The 21,450-nt window shown below is 49.2% G+C and overlaps 2 protein-coding genes and 1 long non-coding RNA gene across 9 annotated transcripts in view; 2 read left to right on the forward strand and 1 right to left on the reverse strand.

The window, feature by feature from the left end:
• RCSD1 (RCSD domain containing 1) overlaps positions 1 to 13,700 on the forward strand; it is a 33,241-nt gene extending 19,541 nt beyond the window's left edge. For 3 of the 5 annotated variants that reach the window (XM_084511127.1, XM_084511126.1, XM_084511128.1), the window contains 6 exons: positions 3,694 to 3,801; positions 6,321 to 6,410; positions 7,700 to 7,771; positions 9,071 to 9,274; positions 10,083 to 10,728; positions 11,669 to 13,700. In XM_084511127.1, the coding sequence (XP_084367253.1) occupies positions 3,694 to 3,801; positions 6,321 to 6,410; positions 7,700 to 7,771; positions 9,071 to 9,274; positions 10,083 to 10,712 (1,104 nt within the window). In that variant the 3' untranslated portion in view covers positions 10,713 to 10,728; positions 11,669 to 13,700. Of the gene's footprint in view, positions 1 to 2,171; positions 3,272 to 3,552; positions 3,572 to 3,693; positions 3,802 to 6,320; positions 6,411 to 7,699; positions 7,772 to 9,070; positions 9,275 to 10,082; positions 10,729 to 11,668 lie in introns of those variants that run through there. The other 2 variants (XM_084511125.1, XM_084511129.1) reach the window with 2 other exon arrangements.
• A 99-nt stretch (positions 13,701 to 13,799) lies between these two features.
• LOC311433129 lies at positions 13,800 to 14,791 on the reverse strand. Its single transcript, XR_014690581.1, has 2 exons — positions 14,336 to 14,791; positions 13,800 to 14,148 (listed from the first exon to the last, which is right to left on the reverse strand). It is a non-coding gene; the product is annotated as an uncharacterized lncRNA (long non-coding RNA).
• A 3,189-nt stretch (positions 14,792 to 17,980) lies between these two features.
• The window catches only part of MPZL1 (myelin protein zero like 1), a 36,135-nt gene continuing 32,665 nt past the window's right edge, over positions 17,981 to 21,450 (forward strand). For 2 of the 3 annotated variants that reach the window (XM_084511975.1, XM_084511978.1), the window contains exon 1: positions 17,981 to 18,067. In XM_084511975.1, coding sequence (XP_084368101.1) covers positions 17,995 to 18,067 — 73 coding nt within the window. In that variant the 5' untranslated portion in view covers positions 17,981 to 17,994. Of the gene's footprint in view, positions 18,068 to 19,180; positions 19,538 to 21,450 lie in introns of those variants that run through there. The other variant, XM_084511976.1, reaches the window with a different exon arrangement.

A 21,450-nucleotide genomic window follows, 5' to 3' on the forward strand; every position in this document is an offset into this window, starting at 1 on the left:
ACTGCACCCCAAAGGCACTGACCCGCTCTTCTTTGCAGCTAGCTTACTGACCACTCTTTTCTCATGGTGCAGTGCAGAGAGCTGGCTGCTGAGGGTCACTATTTCTGGATCTTGTTTCTGAGAGCAAGGCACTAGCCCTGAGCCTCTTCTGCCTTGTGGTGTCTGCCCCTGCATTTGTCATTATTTTTGACAGTTTTGCTTTCTGTTGGGTAGATGGTGCAGCAATGAAAAACCCCGTAAGAGTCACAAAGGATCTGTGCAGAGCTTGTGCGAGCACAGAAAACAGGAAAACAGCTGGCATGACGGCCTGGTGTGAGGACGGACTGCAAGGAATGGCTCCTGTGAAGATCTTCAAGGCAGGGGAGGGATGCAGAGGTCAGGGCTTGACCTCAAAACCATGTCTAGTTGCAGCTGCATGAAAACAAGGGTGGAAAGTGCACAGGACTGGTACAAACAATCATGCAGCAGACACTGGTTTCTTAGCCACGAAACACTCAGACATTGCAAAGTGCTGCTAAGGGCACCTGTACCTGCAGATACACAGCACTCCGTGCAGGCAAGGTGTTGTGACTGCAAAAGCAGGCACAGCAGAGGATGCGTGGGGGAGAGGAGAGCAGGGCAATACGAATCTCTGCTGTTACTCAGCCAGTATTTAGGTTCTGCATGAGCCTAAACGCCCTGCTGTACAGCAGCTAACAGGCCTTTGCTCTTTTCATCAGGTAGAGGAGATGCACAAATCCAAACCTGATCTCTCACGATGTCTGCTTCTGACCCCCCCGGCACCCTTTGTGACTAGCAATGCCAGTAGCATATTACAGCCCTTGATAAAACTGCTGGGGTACCAGTCCTGTGACATGGGGTTATGACAGTTTTCAACTGCAGGGTGCTGGGTCGTGACCAATACTGCTGGCTGAGGGCTTGTGGGAGCCAGTTTTGCACCACGCCCAGCAGGACATTCAAATTCATCCTCTTCTCTTCAGCCTCTTCTAGCTTTCCAGTTTTCCCCAGGACTCTTTGCAGTTCTGATTTCATAAGAAACTCATAGTCTGTAGTGATACTCCCTACCTGTAGCTGAAATCCAGGGAAATCCAGCTCCTTGTGAGCACCCAAACATTATGCACAGGGAATCTCTGCAGTCTCTACACCTCTTTTCTCCCTTGCACCTTCTCTAGCCCCAGCATCTTCTGGCATATTAAACTGCCTGTGCAATTCAGGTGAACTGTAACAGGTTCAGTTTTAAAAGCAGATGAAGAAATGTTAGACTGAACAAAAAAACCCACAACTTTTTAAATTTACTCAAATTTATATACTTATTTGGAAGAGGAAAGCGAAACCCCTTACAGAGAACTTGTTGGTTGCACTTCCTCTTTTGCAGGCAGTGTCATGCTTACATTGATGGTACAAGTGAATTCCTGTTTTGCTGCTCTGTCTGACATCTTTCAGAACGTGCAGTGCTTAGCCTCTTGTTTTTACTGGAGAGTGAACGACCTCAGAGTAGCAGTCACCAAATTACTGACGGAGTAAGTCTCATACCCTAGCTCACTGTTTTTAGCCCACGCGGGCTGACCACATTTCTGAAAGCTAAAAGAGCCTGCAGCTGGCTGGTAAAGGTGTGAATTTCAGGCCTGAGTAATTTTGCCAAACAAGAGCAGAGCTGTTCCTCTTCATCTTTCAGAAAGTCAGTGGGTTATGTCACCAAAAGGGGGAAAATCACCAGGAATGGAGAAAAAAAAAAAAAAAAAAAAAAAAAAAGAGTAGAAAAAGCTGGATGAAGGATGGCTGTGCAATTGCCAGCGAGGATCTGAGAAAGGACTTTTCCTGTGGCTAAAGGCATGGCGTAATCGGAGAGCCTGCAGCTGGCAGTTCGGGGAGCACACAGCCCGTGGGCCACTCGTTCTAATCTTAGAAAGGCATGCTCGCTGCTTCCTGTGCGCCGGACGCAGGCTCCATGCTCTCGAGAGCCACGCTGCAGTGCCTGCTACCAGCAGAAGAAATGTGTGGAATGACTCCAGCTTTACGGCTTTGATCCAATCCAGAGAACGGGAGCCGCGTTTGCGGACTGGAGCTCCGAAAACAGAAGGAGAACGACCACACAGCAACCCCAAGACAAGAGGTCAGGGAGGCCAAGAGGAAACGCCCTGCCTTTTCTGGGTAAAGGCAGAGGGCTGTGGAGGAAGCACAGATAGCAGAGCGAAAGGGTCTGCCGGGGAGGCAACCCCTCCACACAGACACTGGGCACCTGCAGCTCCTCAGCCTTAACCAAATCCCTGCTTCAGGCATCAGCTCTGCTGTCCCCAAGTATCCTGGGCTGTGGCATGCTGAGTCAAGCCCCCAGACTCATCCTCCCTTCCCCAGCTTCATCCTTCTTTCCTTCCTACTTCCAGCCAGCCCTTCCTGCCCAGTGTGGAGCTCGCCTGCAGCTGGAAACTGCTCAGCCGTCATTTTTCGTGTGCTGCAAGTTGCCCTGCTGATCTGCTTCACTGTTTCTTCCCTTCCCCATATCTGCCACTTCCCCTGCCTCTAATTGCTGTAATGAAGTCTGAGAAGAACTGGGGGGAACCAGAAGAGAGGTGCCAGAACTTACTGGGAGAGGCAGCTCGGTATGGCTTTGTGGAAGGATGCAGGAAAGCTGGTCAGAAGTGTACAAGAAGTTTTTAAGGGGGGAGATGTAGTCAGGGTCCTGGAAATAGGGAATAGCAAACATTGACTTGGGGGAGTCAGTGAACACCAAGTCACACGAGAAGTGTGGTGCCAGTTGTGCGTTAATGGTGGTGGCACAGGGAGGGGAGGCGTGAGGCTCCTTCCTGATGGTTCGTAGCCTGCTTTGTTGTTCTGAGGTCTCAGTCTCCAACAAAACAGGGATTGTTGGTTAGATATTCACAGTTCCTCTGGTTTAGTTTTCACTGCACCAGATACTCAAGATAAAGAACAAAGATTTCCTTTCATCAGCCTTGATTTCTAGGCTTTGGACTCCTCTTGCCTGATACAGACATAGCAAAGAAAACATGGTAAATGTGGGATGAGCAGGGCTGTGTGCTGTGGGAAGAGCTGCACCATCCAGTCTCCAGCAACCCTCCCACTTCTCAGCCTGTTCTTGGCCCAGGAGAGGGGAAGCTTCTCTCAGCCCTGGTATTTCCTTCCTCCCGCCCACCCGCCTGAGTATTTCGCTGCCATAAAAAGCAGAGCAGCACAGGGACATCCCCAGGCAGATGCTGGCTTGCTGCGAGGACAGGGAATGGCCTCTCCCAGCAGAACCACTGCAAAAGGAAAGGCACTTGTCACTGGGGCAGCAAAAAGAGGTGGGAGGGCTGAGAAGGTGCGTGGGGATGCCATTTATTGCCCAATTCCATCTGTTCACTGCTAGGCAAAGACAGAGAACAGGCACTTGGCCCAGAATACTTAGTCTACTTCCAGTGAAAAATACTGTGTGGGACTTTCAGCCTGAGATGAAGGGTGCTGCATGAATTACTAGTTTTCTGTGATTCTACTGACCACCTTGGATATTTATACATGCTGCTGTGTCCTGGATTCCCAAACCTTTTGCTCTCAGACTGGGTGATTGATGCCAGATGTGAGAAACTCTGCTTTAAGTCCTTGCTTACTCTTGAACTTTGTAACACATATGCAGGCTCCTCTCAATCCCGCTTGCTTTTCCCAGCCTTTGCTCATAACATATTGTTCTTGATTTGTCAGAACAGGCCAACAGAGACCAATTCAGAGGTGGACACATCAGCATCACCCTCAGTGGCTCAGCTAGCAGGGAAATTCAAAGAGCAAGCAGCCAATATCACTGGAAAAGAGGTAAGGAGCTCTGCAGCCACCAGCAGGTAATGCAGTGGGAAATGAGGCACTTGCCTCTGCCTATAGAAGTGAGAGCCTCAGTGACCTAAGCATAAATCCAAATTGATTTTGAACCCCTCCAAAAGCTTTGTCTTGTAGTGCAATGCAAGCTGGGGCAGTATCTCCATGCGTTGCTGACTTGTGCATGAATATTTTGGTAAAGCCATACATCCACGCTGTAACAGAGATGCTGCAAAGCCAGGTAGGATACGCACATATCCCTAACAGTAGCAGACAGCAAGGCATGTGCTATCTGGGCTGGCTTTTGTGGGCAGGAGGCAGCAATGAAGAAATAAAATAGCTAATTTTGAACCATGGCAAAATAAGGCAAACACACAGTATAGAAGCCAGTGGCAGGTCACCAGCCCTTCGTTCACAAAAGGAGAAGGAGAAGAAAGATTTCCTTCAGGTATCTCCCTCTGTACGGTTCTGAGATAGAAAGCTGTCTCCTTCCTTGCTCTGGCTGCCTCTTTGCACGACAACATTTCAGATTCTCTGCCTATCTCTGTTATGCCAAAGCTTCATTTTACTGAAAGCCCACTATGCCAAGCATCCAACTCCCAAGCTGTCTTTCACCAGATAAGCGAAACACTTGAATACCTCTTAGGAAAGACAGGAAAGTCAAAGTGTTTATGAATGGATGCTGACATTTTAGGAGAGTCCCCTGTATCACTACACACTTTTTTAGAAGCATAAATGCTTACTGACAGCCCTCTGCAGCCAATGGGTTTAAAACCCCTTTAAGACCGAGCTGTTTCCTTTTGTTGCTCAGCTGATTTCAGTATTGTCCCAGGCTAGGCCTAAGGGGATCCTCCCTGTGACCCATCCTGGCCTTGGCTAGATGCAGTGGTGACCTCTGTCCTGCAGTGCTGGCATGCCACAGCTTATCAGAGGTCAACATTCGCGTAGCTGAGCCATAGGGAGTAGCCAATCTCTTCCCAAGCACTATTTTCTTCTTCCCTCCAGTCACCAGTGCACTGCTCCATCCATCCCATTACAGTCATTTCCTCTTTTTAAGGTATGGGATTTAGTTGCACCAAGTCCCTCACTCTTTAGAAAGCAGCAAGTTTCCCAGACCTCTCTTGTGTTATCTACAGACCTCTGCTGTTCCCAAGCCCAGGCAGGGTGGAGGGGCCTCACAGTGGGAGAAAAACTCATTTTCTCCAGGGACTGAGGAGGACAAAGTTTCCTGTCTTTTCTCTCCAAGCCATCTGTCACTTCCCCACATGCTTTCTCAGACTGGCCTCAGATTAATGGCTGCCTGGATGGTCCTTAACCCTTGCTTGACCCGTGCCAGCAAAGGGGAACCTCTGACACATTGCTGTGGCACAACGCAACATTGCATGGTTGCAAAATGGCAGGGTTTCAATAAAACACGATATAACTGCTTCCTCATGTGATGTAAGGGGAAGGGCAGGGCTGCTTTTGGCTACTTAGAGATGGAACATTGCCATAGCTGGGTGTAGCACCACCAGATGTTCAGTGAAATCAACTCTGCAGGTCCCCCAAAACAGTCAACTCTAAAGGGCAGATGCCATAATTCGTTTTTTCATGCGCCTGCCTGTTAGAAGGTAACAAAATTATCCACATATCATGTTCCTTGATATCCACAATATTATCCAAAAATGTATGATAACAGATAAAAAGTGTGTTAGCAGCTTGGCAGGAGTCTACAAACATGGCATAATAAAACAGAGACACCTTGTCTTCAAGACCAAGGTAATAGTTATGAAGAAGCAACTGTACAGGTGCTGTGCTACGTGCCCCCTCCTAGTGGAATCTCTGTACTTCTGGGAGCCCAAGGACATTCAGAAGGAACCAGTGTCCCTGCAGTTTAGTTGCTTTGTGCCTTCTGCCCTGGAGAATCTGTTTCTTTAGTGAAATATTACAGCTGACACCTTGTCTCTGTGAGCTGCTTGTCTTCATTAGAGAGAATAAACGTGGCTGTAGGGCATGCTGGAAAAGTCAGAATTCCCCTTTTTGCACCTATAATACGTCAGACTAAGAACAGAATGGTCATGGACCAGGTAGGAAGCTGAGATGCATTAAAAACAAGTCTCGGTAATAAGACAGGAAAGAGAACAATGCCAAGCTGTTCCAGCATGAGGGGGTTTCCAGCAGGGTGCTTTGAAGGTGAAGTTTCTGGGAAGACTTCCCCACCCTCTACAGTTCAGAAGAGTATCCTGTGCACAAAGCCCGCAGTCTTGTGGTTCATGCTGTGGAAAGAGATACAGAATACTTTTCTAACACTAGGATTGGGCTTAAGATGCTGTGAGCACAGCTATCATGCTGGACACATGCCCATGTTAATGTCACGTGGTGCCTTTAGATGTTTCCTTGAGGTAAGCTGGGCCCTGCCATCCAAACAGGTCACTTACAGAGCATGCACTTCAGTGCTTGAATTTCACTTCCTTTTTAAAAAAAAAACCAAACAAAAAACTAATTTTGCTGCCGCTAAGTCAGTTGCTTTCTTCTCTTAGGTACCACCACATAAGCCAACTCGGAGGAAACCACCATGCTCCCTTCCACTGTACTCCAACAAAACCGAGACAAGCCTCAACAACGAGCAAGTAAGTATCGATTCAGCAGGGGGACAAAGTCTCTCTTCTCTGCAGCCTGCTCTCTACTGGGAGATGAGCTCGCAGGTAGCACAGACATCGGGCTGTGCAGCAGAAGATGTCAGTTGTTCAGCATCAAGCCTTCCCACAAGTTCTGACTCAGCCAGCTGCATGCTGCTTCTCACTCCTGTAGCAGAGATATACATCACATTTCTACTGTTTCTGTTTTTATCCTTACAGCACTGATGGATCCACCCAGTTGCCACCTTTCATGCATTTTACAGCAGGAACTGCTAGCGTTTATTAGCTTTGAACAGCACTTAGCACAGGGGGCTTCTAGTCTGGTTTCTGCCATCAGATGAACACTAGAGGTTGGAATGTAGTGGTGTTACAGTTCTGGTCCCCATAAAAAAGGAGTCATTCATCTAAAGTGAATAGGATTTTTTTCAGCAATGCCTGCAGAATATTGTCTTGAGGTGTCATGCATACTGCAATCTTGAATGAGTGGGTCCCAAGAAGCTGGCTGCTAATCCCCGGGGTTTATGCTCAGACCCTTTACAGTCATTTCAGTCATTCTGTGTTTCAAGGTATGAGGTTTAGCCACCAAATTTCACACCATCAACTGCCCTTAACAAGGGAATGATTCTTGGTCCTTATTTTCTGATAGCTGCAGGCTCTTGTCTCCATGTCAAAGGAGCACAGGCTTTGAAGTTTTAGACTCCTTCATTTTCCTTTGGATCTGAAAAGAACAATATACCTCTCAAAGCAATACTCTCCATTTCTCATGCCGTATTCAGCCTTTCATAGCTCTGCCTTTCTGGCCACTTAGATTTTTCCTGTCCAGAGTAATTGGATACCCTTTAACTCTGTCAGTGAAATGGAAGCAGAAAGTCTTTACCACCACAAAAAGTTTGTAACATTTACCAGAGAGGCAGAATTTTAATCTGTCTAGTCCTTAAATAAAACTGAAAGCACCACAGCAGCCGAGCCATAGCACACCACCTAACTCGGATACTTCAGCCAGAAAACTCCCTTTTTTCTGAAAAGCAGGATACCTATATGTAGAGCCCTAGTGTGTCTAGAAAATAAAAGGGGAGAATGGTTAGGAAAGATGAGGGCAAACTTTTGTGTGAAGAGCCTATATGAGGCTTCATTTGCTCCCCTACAAATGCTTGCCACTCATCTCTTCTTAAGTTTTGTGCCTTAGTTGTGTTTCCTTTTTTTTCCACCTACTTTTTTCCACCTTTTTCTACTACTCCCCACCTGCTGTGACCATTTTCATGTTTCATTTTGTTTTGCAGAAGCCATCTCCAAATGCTTGCCCCATTCCCAAGGTCAAGGTGAAAAGCTCCCCCATGATTGAAAAGCTGCAGGTAAGTCCTGTGAGAGTCCACGTGGCTACTCCAGCAAATCCAGACTGCTTGGCGTTTACCTTGGCTACTTCCCTTGCTGGGCAGCCACAAAGGAAGGTGATCCAGGAGCCAAGGGTGACAGTTAGGTAGGTAGGGCAGCAGCCTCACTGACTAGGGCCCAGTCCCACAATGCGCAAACAAGTTGGCAGAGCAGGTCTGGAAATGGTAGTGACTGTCAGAAACAGTCCAGCCATCCTTAGGCACAGCCACTGGCAGGTCAGTACAGGCTCACTTGGATCACGTGTGGTGCACGTGGCCAGGTGTGGGCATGGCAGCAATGCAGCTCAGGGAGCAAGGGCGGCAGCCTCAGTTTAAATGCAGCTCACAAGTGAAGGTGAGGGAAGCTTCCTCCAGCTCTTTCTCCACAGCAGTTTAAACTGGTCACTTCAACATCTTGGGGAACTGACCTGGCACACAGGCAGCTAAAATCCTGGGAGTGGGGGAGCAGCCCTGGGGCTCTGGCTTTCCCCTACCTGTGCCTCGAAGCTCTGTGCTTTCCTTGTCTCGATTCCCCATGTTATGCACAAGCACACCCCGTGCTTCTTGCCCTTTGTGTGACTCTTAGTAGCGCCTGATTCATGCCACTGAGGATAGCTCAGCACTTGATAGCTCATAGATGTGGTGCCCCACCACTGCCAGCTGCCTCTCCTGGCAGCGTGTGTGACTTCTGAGCATAATGCCTCCTGGGCACCCTGACACAACGTAAGCCTATTCATAGCAGTGTCCCTGTTAATGCACCCAAGGACATTTGTCTAGAGAGCTTAATGACAGACTAGCACAGAGCGCCTTGCCACAGTTAATCACAAACTTGTTTCCTTCCATGGTCTTCTTTCCTTCCTGTACGGATCATTCAGAAGACCTGCAAACCAGGCTTGAAAATGTGAGGTCTGCTTGGGCACAAGCCGGGATGCTTTAAATCTCAAGGTGATTCCTGGCTGCTTGTCCATACCCTGGCTCAGCCACTGCAGGCTATACTGGCTTGGCTGGGTCACTGGAAAATCCCCAAAGACCTCAGGATGACAAAAGAACTCGTCCTGAGATCCAGCTGTTGGGAAAGGGCAAATGTCCAGTCCTAACTCCTCTGCCCGGACTTGTTTGTTGACAGTGTCACCAGGAGAGGCCCATAACCGGGAGGTATGTGGGTCAGGACAGCTGAGATGCGGTAGCTCCCGTAGCGAGAGCAAGGGTTCCTCCTCGTGGTTAACGCATGTATTACACACCGGTGTCACACACAGCACTGACGGAATTTTTTTTTTGCAGGCCAACCTGGCTTTTGCCCCAGCTGCTCTGCTGCCGGGAGCATCTCCCAAAAGCCCTGGTCTGAAAGTCATGGTCTCTCCGTTCAGCACCCCTCCCTCCACCCCCAGCAGCCCGGGCACTCAGCCGCAGCCGAGTGAAGCGAGTGAGACGCCGGTCAGCTTTGATCAACCCCCCGAAAGCACTCAGCTGCAGTTCTACAACAAGGTAGGGAGCACGCTAGGTCTCCAGCATGGCAGGATAAAGCTTGCATATCGCCTGGGGGTGAGGAGGAAGAGGAGGCCTTAGCCCTCAGTCCTGCTGTAACAGCACGCATTTGTAGGCAACAGAGGAGATCTAAAGCACTGGGTTTGGTTGGGGTAGTTCTGTGGTTCTTCTCCGCCTACCTGTCCACAGAATTTTGTGTACCAGTGGCTGCAGCAGCCTTCCTGGCCCCATGACTGTAGGGCAGGGGTGAAGTGGAAGCACTCAGTTGCCTCAGCTCAGCAGTAATTGAGTGGCAGGTAGCTGGGCAGGGAGCACTGAGAGGGGACGGTGCCACAGGCCAGCAAGTGTCAGAGGTGGCTGAGGTGCTGTTTATGCAGCCATGGAGAGCAGGACAGTTTGCCAGGTGTTCCACAGGGTGCACAGCGCCTAGATGAGGAACTGTAACCGGCATTCTTCAGCCTCATCTTGAGTGCATACTCCTTCCTCAGCCACCAAGCTTCGAGAAATTGAAGACTCTGAGACATCCCATGTCAGCAACAGCTGCAAAATGAAATCAGCGTCTTTAGTTTAGGGTCTAACTTGGACAAGGAGTCACTGTTTAAACTGGGACAACAATCTCCAGCACCAGGTTTAGAAAGGGAAAGGAGGTATATTTTAGGAAGCTGCTTAACTTACTAAGTAGTGAACAGGAAAAATGAGGCAACCATTGCAGCAATCAAGTTTCCCCTGGTATTTTCCTCTGTTGTGCTTTCCTGCTTTCCAGTACTGCTCTTTGACTGCCTCAATGTCTGTTTTTTCTGCCTTCAAGGTGCGGACGCGGGGATCAATAAAGCGTCGGCCTCCCTCCAGGAGGTTCCGAAGATCTCTGTCTGACTACGGAGACGGGGAAGATATAGGCCTCAGCATCTCCTCTCCAGAAAACGGTGCTAAAGAAGACGGGGATGAGGTGTTTGGGAATAAGGGCAAGACAGAAGAGGCTGAAACAGGGAACAAAGAGCTAAAGAAACAGATGGGGACCGATGAGAAGCCCCCATCGAGGAGAGGATCCAGCAGATCAGAAAATGAAGAAAAAGGGGAAAAACAGGCAGAAGAAACGACTCCTTGCAAGAGTAATGTGGGGGATACAGAGGAGAAGGAGGTGTCTCATGGTGCCCCAGGGGAGGAGAACTCACACCAGCCTCCCTCTGGAGACAAGGAGGAGAAGGTGTGCGAGGGTCCCCAGGGACGAGAGGAGGAATGCAGTGCCTGTGAACAGGAAAAGGGAGACAAGGAGAAAGAAGGAACCGAAACGAAAGAGACCAGTGAGAGCACAGACACACGGAAAACATCAGACACTGAAGAAACACCACTGGCACCTGAACCACAGCAGGACGCAGTGGGTTTAGAGACTGCAAGTGAGCCTTCAGCATCCCCCACGCAGGACCAGGGCACAGAATAACAATGACACACATTAGGTAAGTCTGGTCAGCGTGAGGACGGCTCCTAAACTACCAGAGGTTTTTACTTACTAATGGGAAAGGCAAGCATGGCAGAACATACCAACATTTCTGCTGCTCCCCACACCTCAAGAGCATCAAATCTCAGGCCTGCAGAGGCTTTAAGGCAGGGCACTTATACAACCAGCCCTCCGGGCTGATGTTACAGAGAGAGGAGATGAGGAAGAGGCAGAGATGAAACAAATGATTCTGACTTCAGTGAAATGGAGAGGCTCTCTAATACCAGGCACCCTGATCAACCATTGTTTTGAAAGCAGTTTGAAAGCAGAAAACGTGTGCCCCATCCCTGGAGGTGTTGAAGGCCAGGTTGGATGGGCAATCTGGTGGGAGGTGTCCCTGCCCATGGCAGCAAGGTTGGAATCAGATGATCTTTAAGGTCCCTTCCAACCCAAACCATTCTGTGATTCTGTGATATACTAGTTCTACCATGTATGTACTAGCTCAAGAAACTCTCTCTCTATATGTATTTATATGTGTGCATGCACACATTGGATATATACATGCATACATGTACATACACTTTATATATGTTTTTAGCCTGTTAGCTGTGACAGCAAAAATAGCGTTTACATACACACCAGTTTGATGATCAGCTTCTGCAGGCCTCCACCACTTGAAATACAAGGGGATTTCCACTGCCTAAAGCAGGGCTTGTTCCATACAGTTTTGCACTTATTCTCGAGCTACTGATCCCATAGCCACAGAGGCCTGAGGAAATACCTCGGTTCATCTCAGTGGCTGCCTGTCCCCTCTTCAAATACCTCCTTGGTTGGGCAAGGAGTGACTGAAGGAAGCAATCTAGCATGGAACCTACCAAAGCGCCCCCAAGACTCCCCAGCCCTGTATTTACTAAGCACTGTGATTATTTTTCATAATTTCCTTACTTTTTCCTTCTCAGAAGGACATACCCCATCAGGACACAGAAGATGATGTGTGAACAGGAGCCGTCTAACCCAATCAAGGTGGAAGCCACTGGAAAACCTTTGGTGGCAGGAGACAAGTAGAATATGGATATCCCCTGAGGTCCAGACTGATCCCAGAGCTGAGTGGCTGCTCACTGGCTCTGTGCTTTGCACCTTTGTGACAGTCAGAACAAGAGACTGGCTTACAATTGCTTCAGAATTCAAAACTGAGGTGCTGGCTGATGTCCCTAGGTGACTGCTGGGGACTGAGAGACCTGATGTGTCCTGTCCCAGACCCAACAGCCACCGCCACTCCTGGGCCCTCTCTTCTTTATTCCTGCTGAGCTCCAAAATGTCATTTTCTTCTCCCCTGCATTGGTCTTGGATGAAGTTCATCAGCTACATACATATGTGTATGGTGCCTTTTCAGTAGCTTCTTTTGAAATATTTTGGGTTTTCAAACTTCAGTAAATAATGTTTTAACAGTAGGAAAAAAGAAAAAGTATGTTTTCTCCATGTATGCTGTATGGCAGACAATGTGAATCCTAAATACGGGGAAAACTCTTAGGAAATTGTTCGCAAAGCATAAAATGCTTTCAAAGTGGGGGTTGAGCTGGCTAATCTGTGAAACGCGCAGTCATGGTAGGCAATTTTTGTGTGCTTCAACTTTGGGGTGTTTTTAATGCGGTTGAAAAGTAACAGCCAACAGATTTGAGGCACAGAAAAGATGCGCTGTGTAGGTCAGTAGGGCAAGTTCTCTTACCCAGCACTGTGCTCGAGTCCTGATTCAGGAAGGCCGCCTTTCTGTCCGTCTGTTTTACTTCGAGGCCCTGTCCCAACTTTTGATTCTCTTTTGAAACTTTGAGTGTGTAACCACTTGATGCCATTTGTGACAGAAAGCATCCTGGCTTACTAGAAACAGCCAGTTAATTTTATTTAATCAAAGAAGAGGCCTTAGATGGCTGAGATGGTTCAAATCATGTGGCCTGTCTGTATATGAATGGGTGGGGGACAGATGGCCAGTCCCTCATGAGAACGTCAGATTGGCATTGTATTGGATTTGTGTTCACTCTTGGAGTGAACTAGTTAAGTCATGGTACTAACGTTTGCTAAGATAAAAGAGCTTCTGCACTTAGAGAACTTGAAATCAGGGAAAGAAAACAGGTCCTTACCCTCCTGGCTTCCTGACTAGTGCTTGAAGCTGTGTCTGTATTACTGAATACAAGGCTGCTGTGCCTCAGGGCTGTGGGACTCATGTCCACAGTGATTAAGCGTAGCCCCTCTGCAGCAGGCTGCCTTGGGGACAGCTGGCCACCAGTGGCCAAGGCTGAACCGTGGAGTCAGCCAGCTGTCAGGGCTGTGAACAGTTTGGGGCCAGCCACACAGAATTCAGCAGTACAGACACAGCTGTAAGAGACCAAAGACAGGAGTCAGGAAGTTCTTCTTCATTGTTCACAAAGCTCCTCCTAGCAAACGTCAAGCTGAGCAGAGTTGGAGGCTTGTGTTGTCCCTGTCCCTATGAGCAGGCACAAGTATTTTACACAACACAGCCCGCATCCTTCCTAGGCTAGGCTCTGAAGCATGGCACTGTTACAAAAAACATGGGTCTAGGAGATATCCCCTTTCTGTTCACCAGCTCTAAAGTCACAAAGAGAAGCCCCTATGCTCTGCCTTTTTTCTTCCCAGGTGAGAGCGCCCATCGAGAGCCAGCAGTGTTGCCCCTGACGCGTAGAACAGGCTTGTTGGCAAACATGACCCCCACACCCTCTTGAGCCATGTTGTGGAGTATTGTTGCCTTTGGATCTATTTTAATCTGTTTGTTAAAGCTTGTGTTCCAGGGCAGGCTGCAATCATTCGCTGTAACCTGTTTCCTCTCTCAGCAGAGTGTCCCACCTGGATGTGAGTGATTGTGCCTTACTGTATATATCGATACATGTGTGCCTGTTTAGAGAATGTGTCCCTAGCAAGGGAGTGGAAATCTGAGGGAGAAACAGAAGAAATAAATGGTGGAATAAAAACAAAACAGAATCTGTGTGTTTCCTCCTGGGGAACGTAGGAGCCTGAGGAACGATGAGGAGAGCTGGCAACAGCAGATAGAAGAGAGGAGGGATTCCCACTGCCATTGTAGCAGTTTAACATTACATTTTTAATTTAATTTGTGGTATTTTTACTTCTGGGGAACAACAATAACCAACATGCTTAATCCACAATGGAGGATGTCCTCTGGGGGAGCAGTAACACGGGAGACTGCCACCCTCTCTGCCCCAGTTCCGCAGATATCTAGGAGCAGAAGAAAGCAAATGCCTTTCTCCAACAGCATCGTAGTTCAGGGGAAGCACAAAAATAAATAAATAAACCCAAGGCAACATACACTGATCCTTCCTGTGAGATTTCTGAGCTTCTGGCAATCGACAGAGTAGACTTTCTGTGCCAGAAGTTGCTTCACCATCTTCATTCTTGACAGCTTCACAAGCTGCTGGAAAAAAAGACACCTGTTTCTCAGCTGAAGGCATCCACATGTGCTTCTAGCAGTGCTGTTAGCACAGGCTGCACACAAACCTCACCCCTGTACAAGCCAAATGAGAGCAATTTTAGAAACAAACAAACAAACAAACAAACACCCTCTTTGGCCAGTACCATGACATTGCAAAAGCAGAAGGTACCTGTAGACATGTCCCTGCCCCATCCCTACCACCAGGAAATGTCGGCTTGGGCCCAGAAATGGCAGCGCTGTCCTGTGCCCACAAGGGGCAGAATCAGAAGGTTTTGAAGTGGAGACCACAACGTGGCTCAGCTGTTCAGACCCGGGGGACACCTCTTCAGCCCCAGAGCCATCTGCCAAATTCCTCGGGCAGGAATACTTAATGCCAGCGGCAGGGACCCTGATGGTTGAAAACACAAAATGCTGACATATTTTCTTTAACTCCTTTGGTGAAGATAAACAGAAAGTAAAATTACAAACTTTCCTGGCCAGTCCTATAAAGTGTGGGGGTAGAAATGGAAAACAGAGCAGAAATGAACGAAAAAGTGGAGAAAAGAAGGCGGCACAAGAGCGAGGAGACGGTCACAGCAGTATCTGGCTGGCGCCGTGCTGTGCTTATGGTTATGGCCGGGCTACGTTTAAACCACAGCGCGGCCCTGAGGCAGGAGCGGCTGTGCTGCCACCACGACCCCTGCCACACGCTGCGGGACGAGGGGCGATGCCCTGTCCGTCGGCCCGCCCCCCCGCGCCGGGTAATGGCGCAGCCCGCCCAACGGCTCGGCAGCGGCCGGCGGGCTGCAACCACAGCAGCTCGGGGGGGGGGCGCGGGCAGGCGGGGACGTTCCGCGTTTCCCCCTCCCTCCCGCGGCGAACGAGCCGCGCAGTGGCCGTCTCCGCAGCGAGGGTGCGGGGGGAACAGAACCGAGCCAAGCCGGGCTGAGCCCGTCCCGTCCCGTCCCGTCCCGGCAGCGGCTGCTCGTAGGGGGAGCCATCGGCAGGCGGCTGGGCGGAGAGAGTGAAGTAGGGAACTGGGGAGGAGGCAATGGAGAGCGGCTCGTTGGTCTAGGGGTATGATTCTCGCTTCGGGTGCGAGAGGTCCCGGGTTCAAATCCCGGACGAGCCCTCGAAGGAAGGGGCTGTAGGGCCCCGTTCCGTTTTGCTGCCGCCACCCGCAGCTTTTGCTGCCGCCGTGGGCTCGGCGGCGGAGCGCTGCGGGGAGGAGGCGGGCAGGGGGCGAGAGGGGCGCCTCCGCCGCGGTGCCGCTCGTCCCGTCCCGGCTGCAGCGAGGGGACGCGAATGGCTTTGTCCCCGCCGGGTTGCGAGCTGCCTGCCACCGCCCGTCCGACGAAGCGACGGCCAGGCACGGCACGCAGGGATTGAAAAATAAAGCGAAATGCGAAGTAAAAAAAAAAACGGGCTCGTCCGGGATTTGAACCCGGGACCTCTCGCACCCTAAGCGAGAATCATACCCCTAGACCAACGAGCCGCCATGAGAGAGCTTTTCTCCTCATTCCACACGAAGCCGCGGCCGTTGGGCGACCGTTGACCAGCCGCCTCAGGCGCCCTCCCGCGCCCGGCTCCCCGGGGCTCCCTGAGGTGCCCGTGAGGGGACGGGTGTCACCGCCGGGCTCATGGGCGCGCTGCGCTACCCAGGAGGCGCGTCCCTAGGTACCGGGACCTGGGCTCCGTACAGTCACAGGCTCTGACCAGACGCCAGGCTGAAGTTTTTCTGTATTACCAGAGACTGGGAGAAAGCTAGGAGGGAGAGACGGGAAAAATAATCGCGTTCACCTTACAGACTTTCTGCGGACCAAGGCTATTGAGCATGCCTGTGGGTCAGGTTGCTCCTTCGCATCAGTTCAGCACTGTAATAGCTAATCAGCAGCACCTTTTTCTGCCGTGTTTTTCTTTTTTTTTTTTTTTTTTTCTTTCTCTACACTTATCCTCACACAGCGGGTGATACAAAACGTGCATAATTGAACGATAGAAAAATACTTACAAAACTTTTCAAGTACCATATGTAATTACCATGCTGCTGCCAGCTCCTGAGTCTTGAACGAACCACTACATTTCTGTCTAATCAGAGAAAACAAATGCAGCACTAGCTGCCAGCCACGATTCCTAAATTCAACTTGCAGAAGAAAAGGAATGCTGTGAGAGACGGCCAATACTAGTTTCTACAGAGCCCCTTCCCTCTGTCCCTCATTTTGTTACTCTGCTGCTGTTTCAAAACCACTGCGTTGGGTGGAATTTTAATTTGTTATACAAAATTTGTATTTCTTATAGAAAATCAATCTGAATATATTTACTCCTTCTCCTAGAAAACGTTATTCTTTTTTTTTTTTTTTTTTTTTCCCCATGATCCCCATGATAATCCTGTTTGCCGTTTGTCAAGTAAACTAGGACATCCTTCAAAATAGCAGGATAACAAGGGTCTGAATCTATAACCTAAAAAGCAACCATGAGAAAATGGATATAACCTCTTCCCGATGATACATTTTTTTATTATTTTTATTTTTCAGATTTAACTTTTGTCACAAGCAGGAACAAAAGACAAGTGGAACTGAATGTTCTCTAGTGGAACTGAATGCTGGCTTTACTGCATGTGGGAAAGTTTAGAAACCAATCGGGCAACTGCCTGTCTGGGCAGCTCTGCTCTGTCACTGCTGCCTGGCTGGCCTTGCAGGGAATGGATGCAGCTGCAAGGATAGCACACAGACACACATGCAGACAGAAAAAAAAAAAAAAAAAAAAAAAAAAAAAAAGAGTTTGTTGCCAGCTAAATAAGCTGAATTACTGAGAAATTTGATAAATACCAATGTTATCAATGGATAGGGAGTGGAGTTGCATAGCCAGAGGGAAAGAGGACTACAGCACTTACACCTGTAATTGGGCTATTTTGTCGTGGAGATTAAGTGTTGAGGAATTGTGTAATTCTTGCTTCAGTACAGAGCTTGTAGGCTTATACTGAGCAGTTTACACTGGGAAGTGCTCCCAGTTCTTTCTGTCACAACCTTAACAGTAACATGTCACAACCTTAACGGTCTTGTCACAGCGTAGAAATGCAATACGTGCTCCTCAGGACAAACCGAGCTTCCTCTAGCACCTCACTTTGTCTCCTGAAAATAGCAGGAGACATTATTTCAGTCACCACGGTCTGAAAAAAAAACAAATAACATGAAAAAAAATCTTCAGATTAGCTGTCTGGAAAAAACACCTAGAAAGGGGAAGGTTGAGCTGTATAGGGGACCATCTATATCTATATCTATATCTATATCTATATCTATATCTATATCTATATCTATATCTATATCTATATCTATATCTATATCTATATCTATATCTATATCTATATCTATATCTATATCTATATCTATATCTACACACACGCATATACATACATATTTTTTATATATACATAAATATAAATATATGTATATATATATACACATATATTTATCATATTTATATTATATTTATATATATATATATATATATTTATCTGTGAAGGTAAGGAGTGAACCCTGGGTGCCTGGCCCTGTCACCCCCTCAGCCGTGCCACACCAGAGCCCGTCCCGCGGGCAGGTGCCGGCCGGCAGCAGGGCGCGCTGCCCCTCAGCGGCTGGGGCCGCCCAGACCAGGCTCGGGGGGCGGGACCGCGCGGCGCCTCTCCGGATAGGGCGGCCAAGCTTTGACGGACCGCCCCCCCGACCAATCCCCGCGGGAGAAGCCGACGGGGCCGCGGGAGGTGTGCGCGAGTGGCAGCGGCGCGAGCCTATCGCGGCGCGGGGAGGGGGCGGTGAGGCGGCGGGGGGCGGGCCGGCGGGCCGGGGGCGGACAATGGGGGCGCGGGGAGGTGGCAGGAGGAAAATGGCAGCGGGCTGGCTGCTGGCCGCCGCCGCGCTGGCCGCCGGTGAGTGCCCGAGATGGCGGCCGGGGGGGGCCAGGAGGCGCCGGCGGGGCGAGGTCCGGCGGGGGTCGCGCTGCGGAGCGGGGCCGGGGCTGAGCCGGAGCCGGCGGCGGGGCGAGCCTCGGGCAGGCAGGGGGCTGCAGCCGGGGCTGGAGCCGGGGCTGCGCCGGGGGAGGCAGCGGGCGCGCGGCGCTGGCGGGGCGCGGGGGCAGCGGGAGGTGGCGGCGAGGCGGCAGCGAGGTGGCGGCCCCGCCCTGAGCGCTGGGGGCTCGCAGCGCAGCGGAGCGGAGCGGGGCGCGGCGGGGAGGCCGCGGGGCCTCCTCGTCGAGGGGTGACCGGCAGCTGGGGAGGGCGCCCCGCGGGGCCGGGCGCTGTGTGTGTCCGGCAGCCTCGTTTGGGCTGATGCGATCGTGCCTCGGAATGAAACGGGGAGCGGGCGCTAGGCTGCTGTCGGGGCGGTGGGATGGCAGCAGTGCTGATCGGCTGCGCTTCGGCGTGCTCTGCCGTGGGGCGAGGAGCTGCACGTCTGCCACGTAATTCTGAGGTGGGAATAACACAACTTTCCCGAGGTAGCCCTCTGTATGCGTACAGATGCCAGGCAGGGACTGGGGGTGCGTGTGGCACTTGCCCATGGCTTCATCAGGCCGTGCTTGCTTTGCAGAGCAAGCTGATAGCAATTGTTACAGAAGCCTGGTGGCTTCTCGGTTCATATCTCTGGAAACGTCTGAAAAAAAACATAAGTCTATCTGGAAACAAATATAATAAGGACCCTTGCCCAGTGGTGTATGAAACTTAAAACTTCTTCTTTCCAAATGGCGTTGTCCTTTAGATTACTTCATTCCAAACTTCTGCATTTTGTAGTAAGCGTAAGTAGAGGCTGCTGAGGCTTGCTGTATGCCTTTGGAGGCAGCTTAATATATAGAACGAAGTGGGTAAATAAGGTGTATGTGTAGCATACCATAAAACTAAATTTTTTGAAAGTAAATATGGAGACAAGAGAAAGAAAGGTGTGTACTTCCCCTGACCACAACAAGAGGTGTAACTACAGTCATGCTATGGGAAGCTAGGAGCAAGAGGTCACTCTGTAGTGCATGAGGTATGTAACCAAACACGGTTTCTTAAAAACAAGCAAAACTAGGAGATACTCTTTTGAAAGAGACCCTCCCTGGGGTGGGTGATGCAAGATTACAATTTAAAGGAATAAACAGGTGGTAAAAGCACTATTTTACCTCTGTTGAACTGTGACTCTGTTCCCATCTGTAAAACTGTTGAATTTTTCAAACTCTAAATCATAAGTTGTAACTATGTTGGCTTTTTCTTTCCACACTTACGCTACACATATTTAATCCTCCCATCTTCTTTGGAAAGGCCCCGTTGTTTTTTCTGTGTGTGTGGATTTGGCACAAGGCTTACATCTTCACATGGGGATAAGCAACTACAGCACAGGCTCTTCACTCCAATTGCAAGTGCAAGGTAACTTGGTGACCAGTAAGGAATAGATGGCCTTCTCCAGAGTTTAAGGTTGTGAGCAGTCATCTGTAACGCTCTGTCTTCCAACTTGTGTGTGTTGTTTCAATTCCTGCCATTTTTCAAGGTTCCCTTTTCTCTTCCCCCTTCCTTGTGCTGGAGTTTCATCTAACAAGAAGATGAGAAATGAAAAACTGCCAAGGAAGTGGAAAGGCAGAAGCAGCATTTTCGGAGGGCCATTGCCACTCAGTTGCTCAGATGTGATGTGTGGTTGGGTAATGTGCTGCATAGTTTAGCTGCTGTGGTTTGTGGCTCTTCTGCTTTTTGATGGCCTTGATGGCAGGCCCATTTGCTGTGGCCAGTAATCTGCAGCGAGACAAAAATGTTACTAAGTGGGATGTGTTGTGCAGGCCTGGTTTAACCATCACAGTCTGTTTTGTCGAGCCAGGCAGGTAACTGTTGCTTCGTAGCTTAAAACCTGTTATCTGCGTTTAGCTTATTTCCTTGTGCACGACTACATGTGTGCATTAGGAGTTTGTCTTGCTTACGCTCAGTCATCTGAAGACCTGAATGCTCCATTTACTTGCAAGAATGAAGAATCATTCCCAAATGCAGTGCTTGTGATCCTGTGGATTTTTGTGCTATGAGTAGTTAATCTAGGTATGATCTCTGGTAGGGTGGGTGAGCCTTGAGCATCTAGTTACGGTATCAGAAAAAGAGGTTATCTGAGTTTGTAAGCCATGTAAGTAATCACTTAGTGAGATTGCATCTGTCTTTAACCCAAGGGTGGTGCCTGATTACTTCCAAAAGTTTTAAAGAATGTCTAGACATTACCAAGAAGAATATTACTGATGTTTCTACACAGATGCACGTACACAGGGGTCAGTGTAACGAGCAGAGGAGTACTGGGATGTTAAATACTTCAAGCGTGTGTTACTGTTTTCAGTCTACCTGCATGTTTCAGTTGCTGCTTGAAATGTTTCATGGAAGCAACACTGTAAGTCAGGGTTGCCATGCTCCCTTTTGTGTTTGTGCCAGGTTTAGTCAGGATTGCCGTGCTCACCCAGTCAGAAGCAGTTAGTGCTTTTAAACTGGTGCTGTAGGTAGGAAGACTTCCTTGCCTGCAGCACTTCAGTGGTTTCTGCAGAGGGAAGAGATAAGGTAGATAAACTCTTCCCTCTACCAGTTGGGCCAGGGTGGGACTGCTGCTCAGGTTACCTTGTAGCAGCAGCGAGCTCTTGAGTAAGTTGAAAAGAATGTAGCTTAATAGTTTGGTGATAAAACCTGGCTGGTAAAATGCCCAGGTCCTTCGTGAGCCCAGCCTTCCAACAGTCCTGTACCTCTGAGTAGGAAGTGAAGCTTTGCGTGCTGTCTGAATCGCAGTGGATCGAGGAATGTGTTCAGGAGCTATTCCACTGTCTGTGGCCTTGTCTCATCCTGACTGCAAGTAGTAGGCTGTGAGCGTCCCGTGCACCGTACCGGGTACTGGCAGTCTGCATGGGAGACCAGAGGAGTGAAACCTGGTTTTACAAGCCTGGCATCCTGTCATGTTTAACTTGAAAGAACTTTTGAGTAGTTTCTGAAGAATTATTATTTGGCTAGAGAGGTGCTATATAGGTCATCATGAAGTCATCTATTAGCACCTATGGTGGGAGTGCTCTGAGTGATTTGATATGTGATATGGTTTGATCATGCATGATGTGTGTGACACTTTCCACCACCTACATTAACTGATAAAAATGTAAACAGTCTTGTATGAAAAAAAATACAACACATGCACACACACACAACCAAAAAATAATTAGTAAAAAAATAATCCCTTTTTGAATTATTGAAAGCTAGCTCAAGATGCCATAGGAATAAATGAAAGCAGGAAGCTCTGATTATGAGGATGTTTACATCGCTATAGTTGGCTTTGA

The sequence above is a fragment of the Aythya ferina genome (genome assembly GCF_964211825.1).
Source record: "Aythya ferina genome assembly, chromosome: 1".
In the NCBI taxonomy this organism is placed as follows: domain Eukaryota; kingdom Metazoa; phylum Chordata; class Aves; order Anseriformes; family Anatidae; genus Aythya; species Aythya ferina.